The 15,114-nt window shown below is 43.4% G+C and overlaps 1 protein-coding gene across 1 annotated transcript in view; it reads right to left on the bottom strand.

The window, feature by feature from the left end:
- LOC309565959 (mucin-5B-like) overlaps positions 1–15,114 on the bottom strand; it is a gene marked incomplete at both ends in the record, with an annotated part of 112,500 nt that overhangs the window by 33,056 nt on the left and 64,330 nt on the right. Inside the window, 2 exons of the mRNA XM_082270987.1 lie at positions 2,586–2,747; positions 4,725–4,768. Of these exons, the coding sequence (XP_082127113.1) occupies positions 2,586–2,747; positions 4,725–4,768 (206 nt within the window). The remainder of the gene's footprint in view (positions 1–2,585; positions 2,748–4,724; positions 4,769–15,114) is intronic.

Genomic DNA, 15,114 nt, shown 5'->3' with positions numbered 1-15,114 from the left:
ACACTACAACACATTTTATAGGAGTGCCCCTCACTCACTAGCTTTTGGAATTCGATTTTTCAATGCATTGCTTCCTGTACTGGAATACTAGCCCCCCCCCCCCCCCCCCGTACCTTGAAATGGCTCTGCTCAACATGCACATTGATAATTACCCTCCTCTATACAGACAGGTAGTTACGCATTTACTCTTAGCAGCTAGATCCCTCATTCTTCGAAAGTGGAAATCCACGCTTATACCTAACTTATCTGAATCAATAGCATTAGTTAATGATAACTATCTATTAGAAAAATCCTTGGCTGTTGATGCATTAACATATTAAAGATTCCAAAAATCCTGGTCTATCTGGCCTTACCTTACACCTGCCTATAGAGTATCCTAAGCCAAGTCAAGTTTATGATGTACTCTACCACAATTTGGTGGGGTCGGGGTCAGGGTCGGGCTCGGTGTGGGGGGGGGGGGGGTGTCAGATCTCCTCCAACATTGTTCTTGTATTTCATGTATCCTAATATCACCTCTGACAAGGTAACACACTCATGAATATGGTATTGTATTATACTACCCTTTGTATCCTCCTGTTCCTATGTAATCTCTTACATGACATTGGAAAATATTCATTTTGTTGTTATGTTATGGTTTTGTACTTTTGAAACTCTAATAAAAATTTATTGAGCAAAAAAAAAAAAAAAAAAAAAGAATGTACCACTTTTAGCACAGAAATCTGGACATAATCAGACCACCAGGGGGGTTAAGGGGGTAAAACCTTCTGGTCCAGAAGTGGTTACGTTAAAAAAAGGTCTTGCCTTTGGAACCAATTTAAGGCCATCATCTCCATATAGTGGCTAAAAGGTGGTATAGTTTTCTCACTGAGGTATTTCAGAAAACATGCACAAGACATTTTGTTCAGCTTGCACAAAAGCTTCTGACCATTGTGCAACAAAAGATTTAAAAATAGATCCCTGTAGGTGCACTGTTAGGGGGCTCTTTGATGGGAAAGCTTCCATCATGACCATCAAAACCCAGCAGCGCAAAATGTCTGCATGTTTGGCCCCTTTGCTGAGGAATGGACAACCGTAACTTGCCATCTATCATCAGTTAGGTAAATATTACTATTAATTCTTGTTAAGTGTGTGTTTGCGTGCAATATTTAATTGGTACTATGTTAACAGAATGAAATCTCACATATAGGGTTGCCACCCATCTGGGACTCCCCCGTACAGTCCAGGTGTGTCCAGTGTCACGTGACACACGTGTCATGTGTCCAGGTTTAACCCTGCCTGAAACCTGGACACATTATTTATACACTCACTACTTTACATTGTAGCAAAATGTAATTTCTTCAGTGTTGTCACATGAAAAGATGTAATAAAATATTTACAAAAATGTGAGGGGTGTACTCACTTTTGTGAGATACTGTACATAGTTATATTGCTCCAATCTGGACTGTAACTATAAAAGAAGAATTCCAGGTATGGCATTTTTTTTACAGAGTCTAAATGCCAAACACTACAATGGTGGATTGCAGTTAGATGAACTCCTTGTAGATAATGTTTGACATGCACTCCACCTGCACTCTAAAGCAGGGATGACAAGCGCAATTTCATTGTGGGCCACATCAGCATTAGGGTTGTCCTCAAGAGGACGGTTGTATCTGTAAGACTATGCATCTACTTAGATACTCCAGAGTATGTAGTGTACAGAGTGTAGAGTTTATGAGTGCGCAGGGTTAAGGAGTGTATGACATACTGTGTGCAGTGTTTAAGGGTGTGCTGTGTACAGCGTGCAGAGATAATAAGTATGCAGCATGCAGAGTTCAGGAGTGCACGGAGTACAGAGTGCCCTCCCCCCCAAAAAAGCTTCCTCACATCTCATCTGCCTGGCTCTAGTACTTCCTGGCAGTGTAGGTGGCTCCACGTCTCTCACTTGCAGGGAGATCATTGGTCAGCTCTGCTGTGCCCTGCCATGAGTCCATGCAGGGTAGGCAGGGATCTGCAAGAGCCAGAGGTGGCGGAACAGAGTTCCACCACTTTCCAGCTGGGTGCGAGGGCCACATGAAATGGCCTGGCGGGCCAGATTCGGCCCACGGGCCTTGTGTTTGGCACCTGTCGCTGTCATCCCAATAATTGGTATGATTACACACTTATGAATAACAGTGGATTATTGTGGTATCTTTGACCTTGTGATACCTGCCAACATTTTATGTCACTCTCTGTCTTCTCTTAAAAGGTTTTTTTTATTTTCCCCCCTTTACTTTCCCTGCTCTTTGTTTATGTGTACAAGTTCCCATTGGATTTTACTCTTACATAGAAATATAAAACTCAAATAAGGTTTTGTAAGTGTTTCTTTACCTTTGGGGAGGCTTTGATAAACCAGACATTGCATCTGTTTCTATAGGTCCTATTAGAGTTACTGCATATTTATTTCTCTTGACTATGTTTTACTGTACTATATGAACTTTCATATACTTTGTACTTTGTCTTTTTATTGGCAATGAAATGTCATTGATAGAAAAATAAAATGTGAAGTGAACCCTTAAGCGTTTTTTTTTCCATCAATTATAATTTAATCATCCTGTTACTGTAATTACCTGTAGTAGCTGTGGGCCCGATTGTACTGGAAAAACACTGGTCGAAATAGATAGTTCCATTTTCCTTGCATATAGCTATTTGGCAACCAATTCCACTATCTGTTGCATTGTATATGGTTTCATTATATTTATACATGTGTCCATGATATTCACATTTACACTCTAAAGGAAAAACAAACAAAGTTATAAATAATGGTATTGCTGCAAACATATTATAGACTTTGCAAATGTTTTACACAACCGGAATGTCAGTTTTGCTTCACAACACTCATAGCATTCATTGCTTCCCCAATTAGAGAACATATTTAGTCCATGCTGAAGAATATAAGAACCTGTGCACACTGTGCTGGACTGGGGTTATGCAAACCCACAACACACCTTATAGCGCATTAAGTTACGCAGTGTTATTGTGAATTGGCCTAAACGCAGTCGAATTGGGTCGGTCAGTTTTTTATGCTCACACCACAACCTACACCTGGGTTGAGGTTTTAGAATGAGGACTTCATTCATTCAGAATCCAGAAGGCTCTTTAATAAAATGGGGCCCCCATATATCCACCCCTCTCATATTAAGTCTGTGATGTCACCCAGGATTCCCAGCCTGTTTTGGTAAACAACAGCCACCAAAATAATCAGAAAAAAACAAAACAAGAGTTGTCTCCCATAAACTTTAATGGGGTTTGGCAATACCCTTAGCGTTCGTAGACCTCCTGCTAGGTTAACAGAACCTTGCCTGGTTTGCTTATGCCTAAAAGGAAGTGCACTGTTTATCAAGAGGAATTTCAGACAAAAAAAGGTACTTATATTTTTCAAGGTAGTTCTTAGGCACAATAACATTTCTTGGATGTTATCTATAACATAGCAAATATTCACTCTTTGAGTTCAGGTCTTCTCTAAGGCTTGGTTCACACTTTTGCAGGTGGTTGCTTCCAGAGTATTTCAGTTCCAGTTGGGTCGCAATTTGTCTACAAATTCCTCAAGCTGTTCATCTATGTTGCCAGAGCTACCCTGGACACTGGTAGGGATGCTGTCTAGGATAGGATACTAAGGATCTAGATAAGGATAATTACAAAAGGGCAAGGAAAGCTGTACCCATAGGGAGAACACAGTGATTATTGCTAGCGGCTATAACGGTCGCTTGCAATAATCGCATGTAAAATCCAGCAGGCTGGTTGTACATAAGTTGATCAATCGATCAACTTGGGTACAATTAGCCTGCCCTTACAAGGTTCGAATCTCTATGGCCGACTTTCTAGAAATTATTCTGTAGTTTTAGCTAGTGTGGTCAGTGTTGGGGGTAACTAGTTACAAAGTAACGGATTACAGTAACTACATTACTTTTTTTGGTAACAAAGTAATGTAACTAGTTACAATACTAATATTGGTAACTACACTACTTTACTAGGCTATAGGAGGTAACTACACTACTTTACTAGGCTATAGGAACGCGCTTTCCTGCGTTACCCACACCGTGCGATACGATCGTTATTTCGAAGAATAGAGAGGGATGAAGTTTATGACTTTTTGTTGAACTTTATGTTTTATTCTGTTTTTCCAGGTTTTGTTCTCATGTTTCCCAAAGCCTCTGTTTATACAATAAACTCTATGCAGAAAGAGTGTCATGTATCTTCTTCTACACGGTCAATTAAGAAAGAGGAAAGTAAAGTAATAAGTAGTGAAGTTACTTTTCAAATGCAGTGACCAGTAAAGTAATCTTGTTACAATTTACAGAAGTAACTAGTAACTAGTTACATTTTTTGAGTAACTACCCCAACACTGAGTGTGGTTTAGCTTTCACTATTTGTTTTGCATTATTCTGCACCATATACATGCCCTTTAGACCCTATCCTTTAAGCATTTACAAAATGTATTGCTACTTTGTCTAAATATTCTGCAGTTTCAAAACTGATAGAATCATGTTTACAAAAGTAAGTAATCATAAGTAAGAATACATTTCTTACAAATGTTATGACAGCTCTAAAATTCCACTAAGTATCAACTATTTACATTCTGTACTTGGTATAGTCTGTACTTGGTAAAGTTTGTCCCAACAATAATACTCAGTTGTTTTACATTTTCGAGTTTGACAAAAATTAAACCATTGATACATGTAAGATAAAAATGCAAACTCCAAACTTACCTTCAACAACATACTGGCATTTAATGCCTTCCATAGTACAATTACTGTGAAGGAAAACAAAAACAGTATTGAAACTACAAACTCCAAACTCAAAACAGAGAATCCTGGCTTGGAAAGAATCTAGCAAGCTAGTTAAAACATCTGCCAGATTTTTACCGCTATCTATGGCTCCATTAACCACTTAAGCCCCGTAAGATTTTACCCCCTTCCTGACCAGGGCCTTTTTTGCGATTTGGCACTGCGTGACTTTAACCACTTAAGCCCCGGAAGATTTTACCCCCTTCCTGACCAAGGGGTATTTTGCGATTCGGCACTGCGTCACTTTAAGGGACAATTGCGCGGTCGTGCGACGCTGTACCTAAACGAATTTGACGTCCTTTTTTTCCCACAAACAGAGCTTTCTTTTGGTGGTATTTGATCACCTGTGCGATTTTTTGATCATGCGCTATAAACAAAAAAAGAGCGTCAATTTTGCAAAAATAGCAATATTTTTCTAATTTTTTTATATGAAATTCCCCCCCAAAAAAATGTAAAAATCTAATTTTTTTAACATTTTCAGCCAATTTGTTTTATGCTACCTATGTTTGGTAAAAAAAAATCGCAAAAAGCGTATTTTGATTGGTTTGCGCAAAAGTTATCGCGTTTACTAACAAAGGGAAAGATTTTTGTCATTTTTGTTGTTTTTTTTTTTAACGCGTAATGGCGGCGATCTGCGTTTTTTTTTGCGGCACTGCGACATTGCGATGGACAGATTGGACTCTTGACTGACATTTTTGACACTTTTGGGGTTACCAGTGACATTACTGCAGTAATCAGTGCTATACATATGCACTGTTACTGCAAAATGACACTGGTAGTGAAGGGGTTAACTTTATTTGAGAGGGAGGGGCTGTGTGTGTCCCTAGGGGCGTGATTCTAACTGTGATTGGCTGTGGGTTGAGCTGTAGAAACAGTGATCAACGGTCCTACGTAGTAGAACCGTGTGATCACAGTTTCTACACAGGGGAGAATGACAGGCGGCTTGTTTACACTAGCCGCCTGACTTTCTCCCTCTGCAGCGGCGATCGCAGAGTGACCGACGGACATCGGGTCTGCCGGTCACCAGCGCGGGGGGGGTCCGTGACCACGCGGGTGCGGGAGTGCTCCTCCGGCGGCGCGCGCTCGCTCCCTAGACCCTCACAGGCTAGCGACGTAGATCTACGTCACTTTGCCTGTGAGGGGCTGACTGCCGACGTAAATCGTCGTCAGGCAGTCGGCAAGTGGTTAACGGACAATTGCGCGGTCATGCGACGCTGTACCTAAACTAATTTAACGTCCTTTTTTCTCACAAACAGAGCTTTCTTTTGGTGGTATTTGATCACCTGTGCGATTTTTTGATCAAGAGCGTCAATTTTGCTTTTTTTCTCACTTGTTCAGTGAAATCTTTGTCCCCAGGACAGTGAGTGAGTAAAAATCTCTTTCTTTAAAACTAGAAAATGTTTTGGTTTGATATACACTGCCAATTGATCAACTTGGGTACAACCAGCCTTCTGGATTGTACATGTGATTATTGCAAGTGTCTGTTATAGCCAGAGGCAATAATTACTGTGTTCTCCCAGTGTGGACAGCTTCCATCCCCGACCCCGCCCCAATCCCCGCCAGGAGAACACAATGGCTTGACTTGAAGGATTCCTCTGTCAACGCTCCATCTATGGCCAGCCTTAGTGACTGCTGCTGGCTTGTTGTCCATTGTTTGCAAGCACCGCAAAGAGACGTGGTATATGCTTGTTCCTTTACAGTTTCCCAAAGGCTTCTATACACTAGATTTTCAATCAATTCTGATCAATATCCTTATCCTAACAGGGACTAGGCATGGGTAGTCAGATTAGGCTAGTAAGTAACTGACAAGGATGTTGTGTATGGCATTCCTAATTCCTAACCCAGTCATAAAACAAATCAGCAGATAGATACCGAATCAAAGATGAGGCAATATTGGTACAGAATAAGCTCTCTCAAACTCAGTTCACACAAGTTAGCAAAGAAGGATCATAAAATTTTAGTGAGCCCTCAGAGACTTAACTGTACTCTATATCTCCTAAAGTGGTTATAAAGGCTGAGGGTGTATTACCTTAATGCATTCTTTGCATGAAGGTTAACATTCTTCTGTGTGCAGCAGGCCCCCCAGCCCCTCTAAAACTCACCTAAGCCCTATCTCATTCCAGCGATGTGCGCAAGAGTATCAGCTCTCCGGGGACTCTCCCTCCTCATTGGTTGAGAAAGCAACGGGAGCCATTGGCAATCACAGGCAGTCACAGTAAGTGAGCAAATGAGAAGAGAGAGGGGGTGGGGCTTAGCCATGGCTCCATGTCTGAATGGACACACAGAGCAGCGGCTCGGGAGAGAACCTGCTTGTGTGCCCCCCACAGAAAGCTGTTTGCTGTGGGTGCATTTAGTGGGAGATTAGAGACAGGAGCACCAGTGGGGGACCCAAGAAGAGGAGGATCAGAGCTGCTCTGTGCAAAACCATCGCACAGAGCAGGTAACTATGAAATGTTTGTTATCTAAAAAAAAAAAACTTGACTTTAAGCATTTTAGGCGGATTTGGCTTCTCAATGACCAGGCCCTATTTTGCGATTCAGCACTGTGTGATTTTAACGGACAATTGCGCGGTCGTGCTATGCTGTACCCAAATTAAATTGACGTCTTTTTTTTCCCCACAAACAGAGATTTCTTTTGGTGGTATTTGATCACCTGTACGATTTTTATTTTTTGCGCTGTAAACAAAAAAAGAGCAACAATTTTGAAAAAATACCAATATTTTTCACATTTTTTTATATGAAATTCTCAAAAAAAATGTAAAAATCTAATTTTTTTAACAGTTTAGGCCAATTTGTTTTTTGCTACATATTTATTGTAAAACAAATCGCAAAAATCGCGATTGGTTTGCACAAAAGTTATTACGTTTACTAACTACGGGGAAGATTTATGTCATTTTTATTGGTTTTTTTATACTAGTAATGGTGGCAGGACTGCGACATTGCGGCGGACAGATCGGACCCCTAACTGACATTTTTTACACTTTTGGGGGTACCAGTGACATTACTACAGTAATCAGTGCTATAAATATGCACTGTTACTGTAAAAATGACACTGGCAGGGAAGGGGTTAATTTTACTGGTGATCAAGGGGTTAAGTGTGTCCCTATGGGTGTGATTCTAACTGTCAGGGGGCGTGGCTAGTGATCCTATATAGCAGGATCGCATAGCCTCTGTGATCACTTCAGGGAGAATGACAGACGGCTGTGTTTACATCAATGTCATTAATAACATTAATATCACTTTAGGTAGCCCAAGCAGCTAATGAAAGCTCTCTCTAGTACATGGCGATGCTCTTGCATGAACACACATTAGCTTGTCTACACATGGAGTGAAGGGCCTAAGGCCAGCCATAGACATTTCTAAATTTCGCCGGTTCAGCAGGAACAGGCTGAATTCGAATCCGTCTATGGGCAGGCTGGTTGTACTGAAGCTCTGAAGAAATTGATTGGCCGGTGAAACGCATCAATACCCGCATCATCCCACGTGACCATTGGGGATACCCCGGCGTTAACGTCCTATGGCTGTGGAGGTCGCAAGCCCGTACGTCACAGGCTGGTGACGGCTTGCTGCACGCATCTCTCAAACCGGCAAAGGAGAGGAAGAGAGGGGGAAGAGACACTCCAAGGACGGATGGACACCAGAGCTGAGAGATTGCTGCGGGACAGCTCTTTTCACATGGACTTAGGACCAAGAAGTTACACACTCATCTGAGTCTATCCATAAGTTGCAAGTGACTGTTTCACCTTGTATCTACCTCCGGAAGAATATGTAGGAGGTCTCTCAGCATGACCTGATCATCCTTCATTATTCAACTAGCAACGAGCAAATCAACAATTTATTAAGCACCTACATACTGTGCAACTAAAACTTTGAAACATTATTTTCTTGTGTATCTGCACCGCCAGCCCCAGCTATACAGACTTTTCTACTCTACTATATGGCAGTAGTCAGCATCAGACTTCAATATCCTCACCACATGAAGAGTCTTCTCACTATATGATGCATCCAAGCCATTGTTAGCACCAGATTAGTCTGTTCTTTGCAGTAATATCCATTTACTTTGTTTTTAATAGACAATGTTGTCTTATTTTAATGTTGTGAGTTAAGTGTGTGACTTTTTGGAATTGATGTACTAATTATCAATAAAGAATTGCCTTGATTATACTCAGGTGTCCTAAGTTGACATTTGGAGGACTCTCCTACCCCCCCCCCCCCCCACTCGTTTTGCTGAATTATTTGTCAACGGACTGCACCGGAGTGGCTCCTTTTGGTGCATGGGTTAAAAGGCTAGGGTTTACACATTTTACCCGTAGACTTATCAGACATGAAGGTGTGAAATTATCCCCCCTTTTTTCTGGTTGTACTGAAGTCAATCCATTGATTGACTTCAGTACAACCAGCCTGTTGGGTATTTATTGTGCGATCATTGCCAGCAGCTATAGCTGCTGGCAATGATCAATATATTCTGATGGCTGGGAAATCTTTCACTGTCAGAATACAATAGCACTGCGGGAATGATTCCCCCATCCACACTGACTGTGTTGAAGGTGGAATCAAGCATTTTTCTTTCCTTCAACCCATGGTTGAAGGAAAAAAAAATGTATAATGTGTGGCTTGCTTAAGAGAGCTAATGGTAGGCGCATGCGCGGAGCTCTCCAAGATGGCCGCTTAAGCCTGGAGCTCCGTGCCACCCCGACATTGCTCCCCGCCCTGAGCCGGTGATAGCCACCTTTTCTGCGCCCAGAGACGACAGCTCGACCCCTTACCGCCTCGGGACCTGATACATGTCCCACAGTCAGGACAGGAGGGACCTCAGACCGGAATATCAGGCCGCATCGCCGGAGACCGCTCTATCCAAGATGGCGGATCCGGCGCCTCACACAACAGAGATGGAGGAGGGCGATCTCTCACAGGCCCTCCCCGCTATGAGCGACACGCAACACTTCACTCCGAGGGGCACAGTGAGTACTAATCTGCTTCTCACCCCATCGCCAGCATCCACGGAGTCCCTGTTGGGACGAATGGCGGCGGATTGCTCACTGTCCCCGGCCTGTGACTTTCCTGCAACAAATCTGCATAGCCCTGGCCTACAGTACACCACTAAGCCTGACAATTTAAACCCAGATGACATTATCACTAAGATGTCGCACCTTCTGGATACAGGTCTTGCCCAAATTGCATCTAAGATCACATCTGACCTTAGGATTGATCTCCAGAACCTGGGATCGCGCATGGAAGCGATCGAAACTAAATTGGACATGACAGTAGCTAAAACGAATCAACATACCGTTCTGATCCAAACTTTACAAGACCAGTTGGATTCTGCCTTACTCAAAGTGGAGGACTTGGAAAACAGGTCTCGCAGGGAAAACTTCAGACTGAGAGGACTCCCGGACACGGTCACGGATATCCCCGCAGCCATCCATAGCCTGATCAGGGATCTCATCCCGGAGATACCAGACCACAAGCTTGAATTGGATAGAGCCCACAGGGCCTTAGGCCCTCCTAGAAAGGACGGTAGCCCGAAAGATGTGGTAGTTAAGCCACACTTTTATACTGTAAAGGAGGAAATCATCAAAAGGGCACGAAATGCCTCACAGCTCACCTGTCTTGGACATCAGGTTCAAATCTTTTCTGATATAGCTCCGTCTACCATTCAACGACGAAGGGCACTGAAACCACTTCTTACCGTCTTGACACAGAAAGAGATCAAGTATTGGTGGGCCTTTCCTTTTGCCCTGAAGTTTTCCCATAGAAATAAAACCTTCTCTTTCTCCAGCCTTCAGGAAGGTGAAAGACTGCTCCTTCATCTCAATATTCTCTCGCAGTCCCCGGAACAACAGAATCCGTCTACCAGCTCAGGAACTTCTAAACGCCCAAACCCGACGAGCCCTTTGACGCCTGTGTGGAACAGGGCTAAATTCAAGCGATCCAAGGAATGCAACCCCCCGTGAACTTCCCGGTCACTTCTTCACACTCTTCACTCATGAGGATGTACTCCTCCATGGTCACTTCTTTCCGAAGTCCATTTTCCACCTGGTCGCACCTGACTTGATGTAGCCTCATTTGGGTTGATATGCCGAGTTTTTTTTTTTTTATCCCCCCCCCCCCCCCATTAATGTGCATCTTTGCTCCCTGTGCGGAAATTTTATTTTTGGATTTTACCCCTTTCCCCCTTTTTTTTTTCTCTTTTTCTTCCGCAAAATATGTTATTTTTCAATGCGGGGTCAGGAACTCCCTCTGCAAAGACCGTTCTATGCTGAGATGTAGATTACTTCACCCTACTCCCTTATGGCATGTCTACAACCCTTCTCAATCCCATTCTGTTACAAATTATTGTTGTCTCTAAGCCTAGCTATATATTATTTTGGCTCACCTTTTTATGAATGCATTAGTATTATTTGTTATGCTTCAGATGGGCGGGAGCCCTGTCGGAGTGGTCGGATGACGCCTCCACCTGTCACCGGGGAACTCGATATTTTGATCCTCCCTGTGTGACAGACCCCGTCACCCACATCAGGGGGACGGGACATTGTCTACTTGTTGGTTCGGATTGATGCAGACCACAATCCGTTACCGAGAGTCCTTTTTGGACGTTGGTCTGCGACTCTTCTCTCTTTTTCCTTTTCTGATCTCTCTTCTCTGTTTCCCTGCAGCTGTGTGCCGGAGTGGCTCTACTCCATCTCGCATTATGTCAGGTTCCACTTCATCACGAATCAGCAATGGCCGTACTTTGAATACTACAGGTGGGGTAAGTGGTTTATCGTTCCATGGGCTTCTCTCTTTCAGCCATGATGTCTTCTTCTAAGGTTTCCACTCCACGTCTCCGCATAGCTACACATAACGCTCAGGGCCTCAATTCGCCCGTGAAGCGTAGGAAAGCACTTCAGGAACTACACCATAGGAAAATTGACGTACTCATGCTTCAGGAAACTCATTTCCCGAAAACATATAAACCCAGATTTCTACATGCTAAGTTCCCCACTTTTTACCTAGCAAACGCTGAAACCAAAACATGTGGGGTAGCGGTTCTTTTCGCCAAGTCCTGCAGATTCACATGTTCTTTGGAATTAGCGGACGAAGGAGGTAGATTTCTGCTAGTCAAAGGTACAATTGATGGCCAATTATACTCTTTTGTATCTTACTATGCCCCAAATCATAATCAATTAAAATTTTTTCAGAATATGTTTAAGAAGCTCCTCCCTCATTTGGAGGGCCATATACTTTTTGGGGGAGACTCCAACACAGCATTTGATTTTAGCCTGGATAAATCCAGACCCCCGGGATCCCAGTCCATTAGACCCCCTAAGTACAGCCTGAAAATAGCCAAGTTGCTTCAACAAACTGGATTGGTAGATTGCTGGAGGGAATTCAATCCCACAACCAAAGACTATACTCACTTCTCTCACCCACATCAGACGTACGCACGAATCGACCACATTCTCATGTCTTCTTCTTTGCTGCCGTTTGTCCACTCCACGTCCATTAAGGACGCAGTATGGTCGGATCACTCAATGGTAGTGACTACGATCTCCCGACCCCAACCCACTAATGCCACCTTCCACTGGAGACTTAATGAAGCTATGCTTAGCGAACCTTGCAGGGTAACCGAAATTGGAAAGGCTATCTCTGAATACTTTCTTCTCAACAATACAGGGGACACCTCCTCGGAGGTGCTGTGGGCGGCTCATAAATCCACCATTAGGGGCAAACTGATCCAAATGGCTTCTAAAATTAAACGAGATAGACGGGCACATATTGCCAATTTAGAACAGGACTATTCTGTCCTACTTGCCAAACACAAGGCTAACCCCTCTTCGGTTTCTACACGCGTATTGGATGAGGCCAGAGCTGCACTTAATCTGGCCCTCACCAGTTCGGCCGAAAAGTACCTGCGATGGCAGGGAGCCAAGTTCTACCACCACAGAGATAAAATAGGCTCCATGCTAGCGTCTAAACTGAAACCCCAAGTTCGTGCGACCCACATACCCAAGTTTTCTTTCCCAGGGGGCCACAGATCCCAAAACCCCAAACGTATACTTCCGGCCTTTGCAGATTTTTTCAGACAACTGTACTCCTCCGATATGACAGGGGTTGATTCTAACCTAGACCATTTTCTCTCGGACCTCAATATTCCTACTATATCCTCTGACCATAGAGCCAGGCTTGATGAGCCTTTTACAGAATTTGAGGTCACAGAGGTTATCAAATCGCTTAAAGTGAACTCAGCACCTGGCCCAGACGGGTTCTCTAATTTATATTACAAAACTTTTCAAACGTACTTAACCCCCCACATGGTCAGATATTTTAACAATATACACTCAGGCAACCCACTGGATAAAGACAGTAATTCAGCCTTCATCTCAGTAATCCCCAAGCCCGACAAAGACCCTGGTGAGGTAAGCAATTATAGACCAATATCCCTGATAAATAACGACTTAAAAATACTAACTAAAATCCTAGCTAATAGGTTATCCTCTTTTATAACTACATACATCCATAAGGACCAGGTGGGATTTATGCCAGGCAGGCAAGGTCCAGACCAAATTAGAAGGGCTGTGGATGTTATCACAGTTCTTCAATCAGGGTGGGACGGGTCGAGGCACCAGGAAGGACTGCTGCTTTCGGTGGACTTACAAAAAGCGTTCGATTCGGTGGAATGGCCATACCTTTTCGCGCTGCTAACCAAATGGGGATTCGGACGCAAATTCATGGGTATTATGCACTCCCTATATTCGACACCCACAGCTAAAGTTAGGTATCAGGGGTTTTACTCGGAACCTTTCCCTATCTCAAAAGGCACGAGACAGGGATGTCCTCTCTCACCTTTAATCTTTGCAATAGCTATAGAAACTTTGGCATTGGCAATCCGTGCGGATCCCAACATCAAAGGAGTCTTCTGCGGGTCATCTGAACACAAGTGTGCTCTATTTGCGGACGATCTTCTTTTATTTGTCACATCCCCCACGACAACCCTCCCAAACATCTGTTCCTTACTAGACAAATTTGCGAAAATCTCGGGACTACAGGTGAATTTCGCTAAATCCTCCATTCTTAATGTCTCCGTCAATTCCCAGGAAGCCCTTAGCCTCCAATCTTCTTTCAAGTTTAAGTGGAGTGAGTCTCATATCAAATATCTAGGCATAAACTTATCTTCCAGAATAGAACAACTCCATAAATTGAATTACACAGCAATCTATCAATCCTTGGGGAGAGAACTGGCGGAATGGTCTGCTCATAATCTATCCTGGCTGGGCAGAATTAACTCGATCAAGATGAATGTGCTTCCGAGATTATTATATCTTTTTAGAGCTTTGCCTATCCCTGTACTCAGGGATCAGCTGAAAAAATTTCAAAATACGGTAATGAAATTTATTTGGGGTAAATCGGGCCATAGGCTGCAACGCAAAGTACTATTTAGGCCACGAAAACAAGGGGGACTGGGAGTCCCGAACTTCTGGGCTTATTATCAGGCTGCGAGGCTATCTCAACTCTCAATAGTATACTCGCGGTTTGAAAAACCAGATTGGGTTCAAATGGAGAGACAGGCGGTACCGACGTTTACATTGGACTTCCTTCTTTGGGTCCCTTCTAAATTAAGACCGCCTATCCTAGCTCCTACGCTATCGGCTTCTTTTACACTCTGGGATTCCCTGAAAACTCTACCAGCCCTGATTTCCTCTCTTCAACCGCTCTCTCATATTTTCAACAACCCAAGATTCCCACCGGGTATGAACATCAAAGCATTTCAATGGTGGCTAGATAAGGGTCTATACCGTATAGGGCAATTCTTTACCTCTAGGGGCCCGTACTCCCTGACACATTGCTGTGATAAGCTAAAGATGCCTAAGTCGGAAACCTTCAGGTTTCACCAAATCCTTCACTTTTTACAATCAATTTCTGCAGGGATGGTTCCCCCAATGTCATTTACGGTATATGAGACGTGGTGCGGAAACTCGGAGGCACAAAGGGGTGGCATTTCCTTGATATACATGGCTCTAATGTCTGATGGATCTAAACTACCCTACATGGAAGCATGGGAAAAGGACCTGGCGGAGTCATGGGAGGCAGAGGAATGGGGACATATGTTTTTTCGCTCTTTTAAAGGAATCAAAAACATATCCCTGATTGAGGCAAACATAAAAGTCTCAACTCGCTGGTACTTGGTGCCTACGAGACTTCATAAAATGTTCCCTCTTCCTCTCCACTATGTTTCAGAGGCTGCCAGAGTCCGGGTAATATGCTCCACGTGTGGTGGGATTGTCCACAACTGAGAGGCACATGGAATAGAGTATTCCACATGATATCCAAAG

This window comes from Pelophylax lessonae, assembly GCF_965119305.1.
Source record: "Pelophylax lessonae genome assembly, chromosome: 10".
Taxonomy (NCBI): domain Eukaryota; kingdom Metazoa; phylum Chordata; class Amphibia; order Anura; family Ranidae; genus Pelophylax; species Pelophylax lessonae.
Note: the sequence above shows the minus strand (reverse complement) of the source record. Positions and strands in the feature narration are given on the sequence as shown.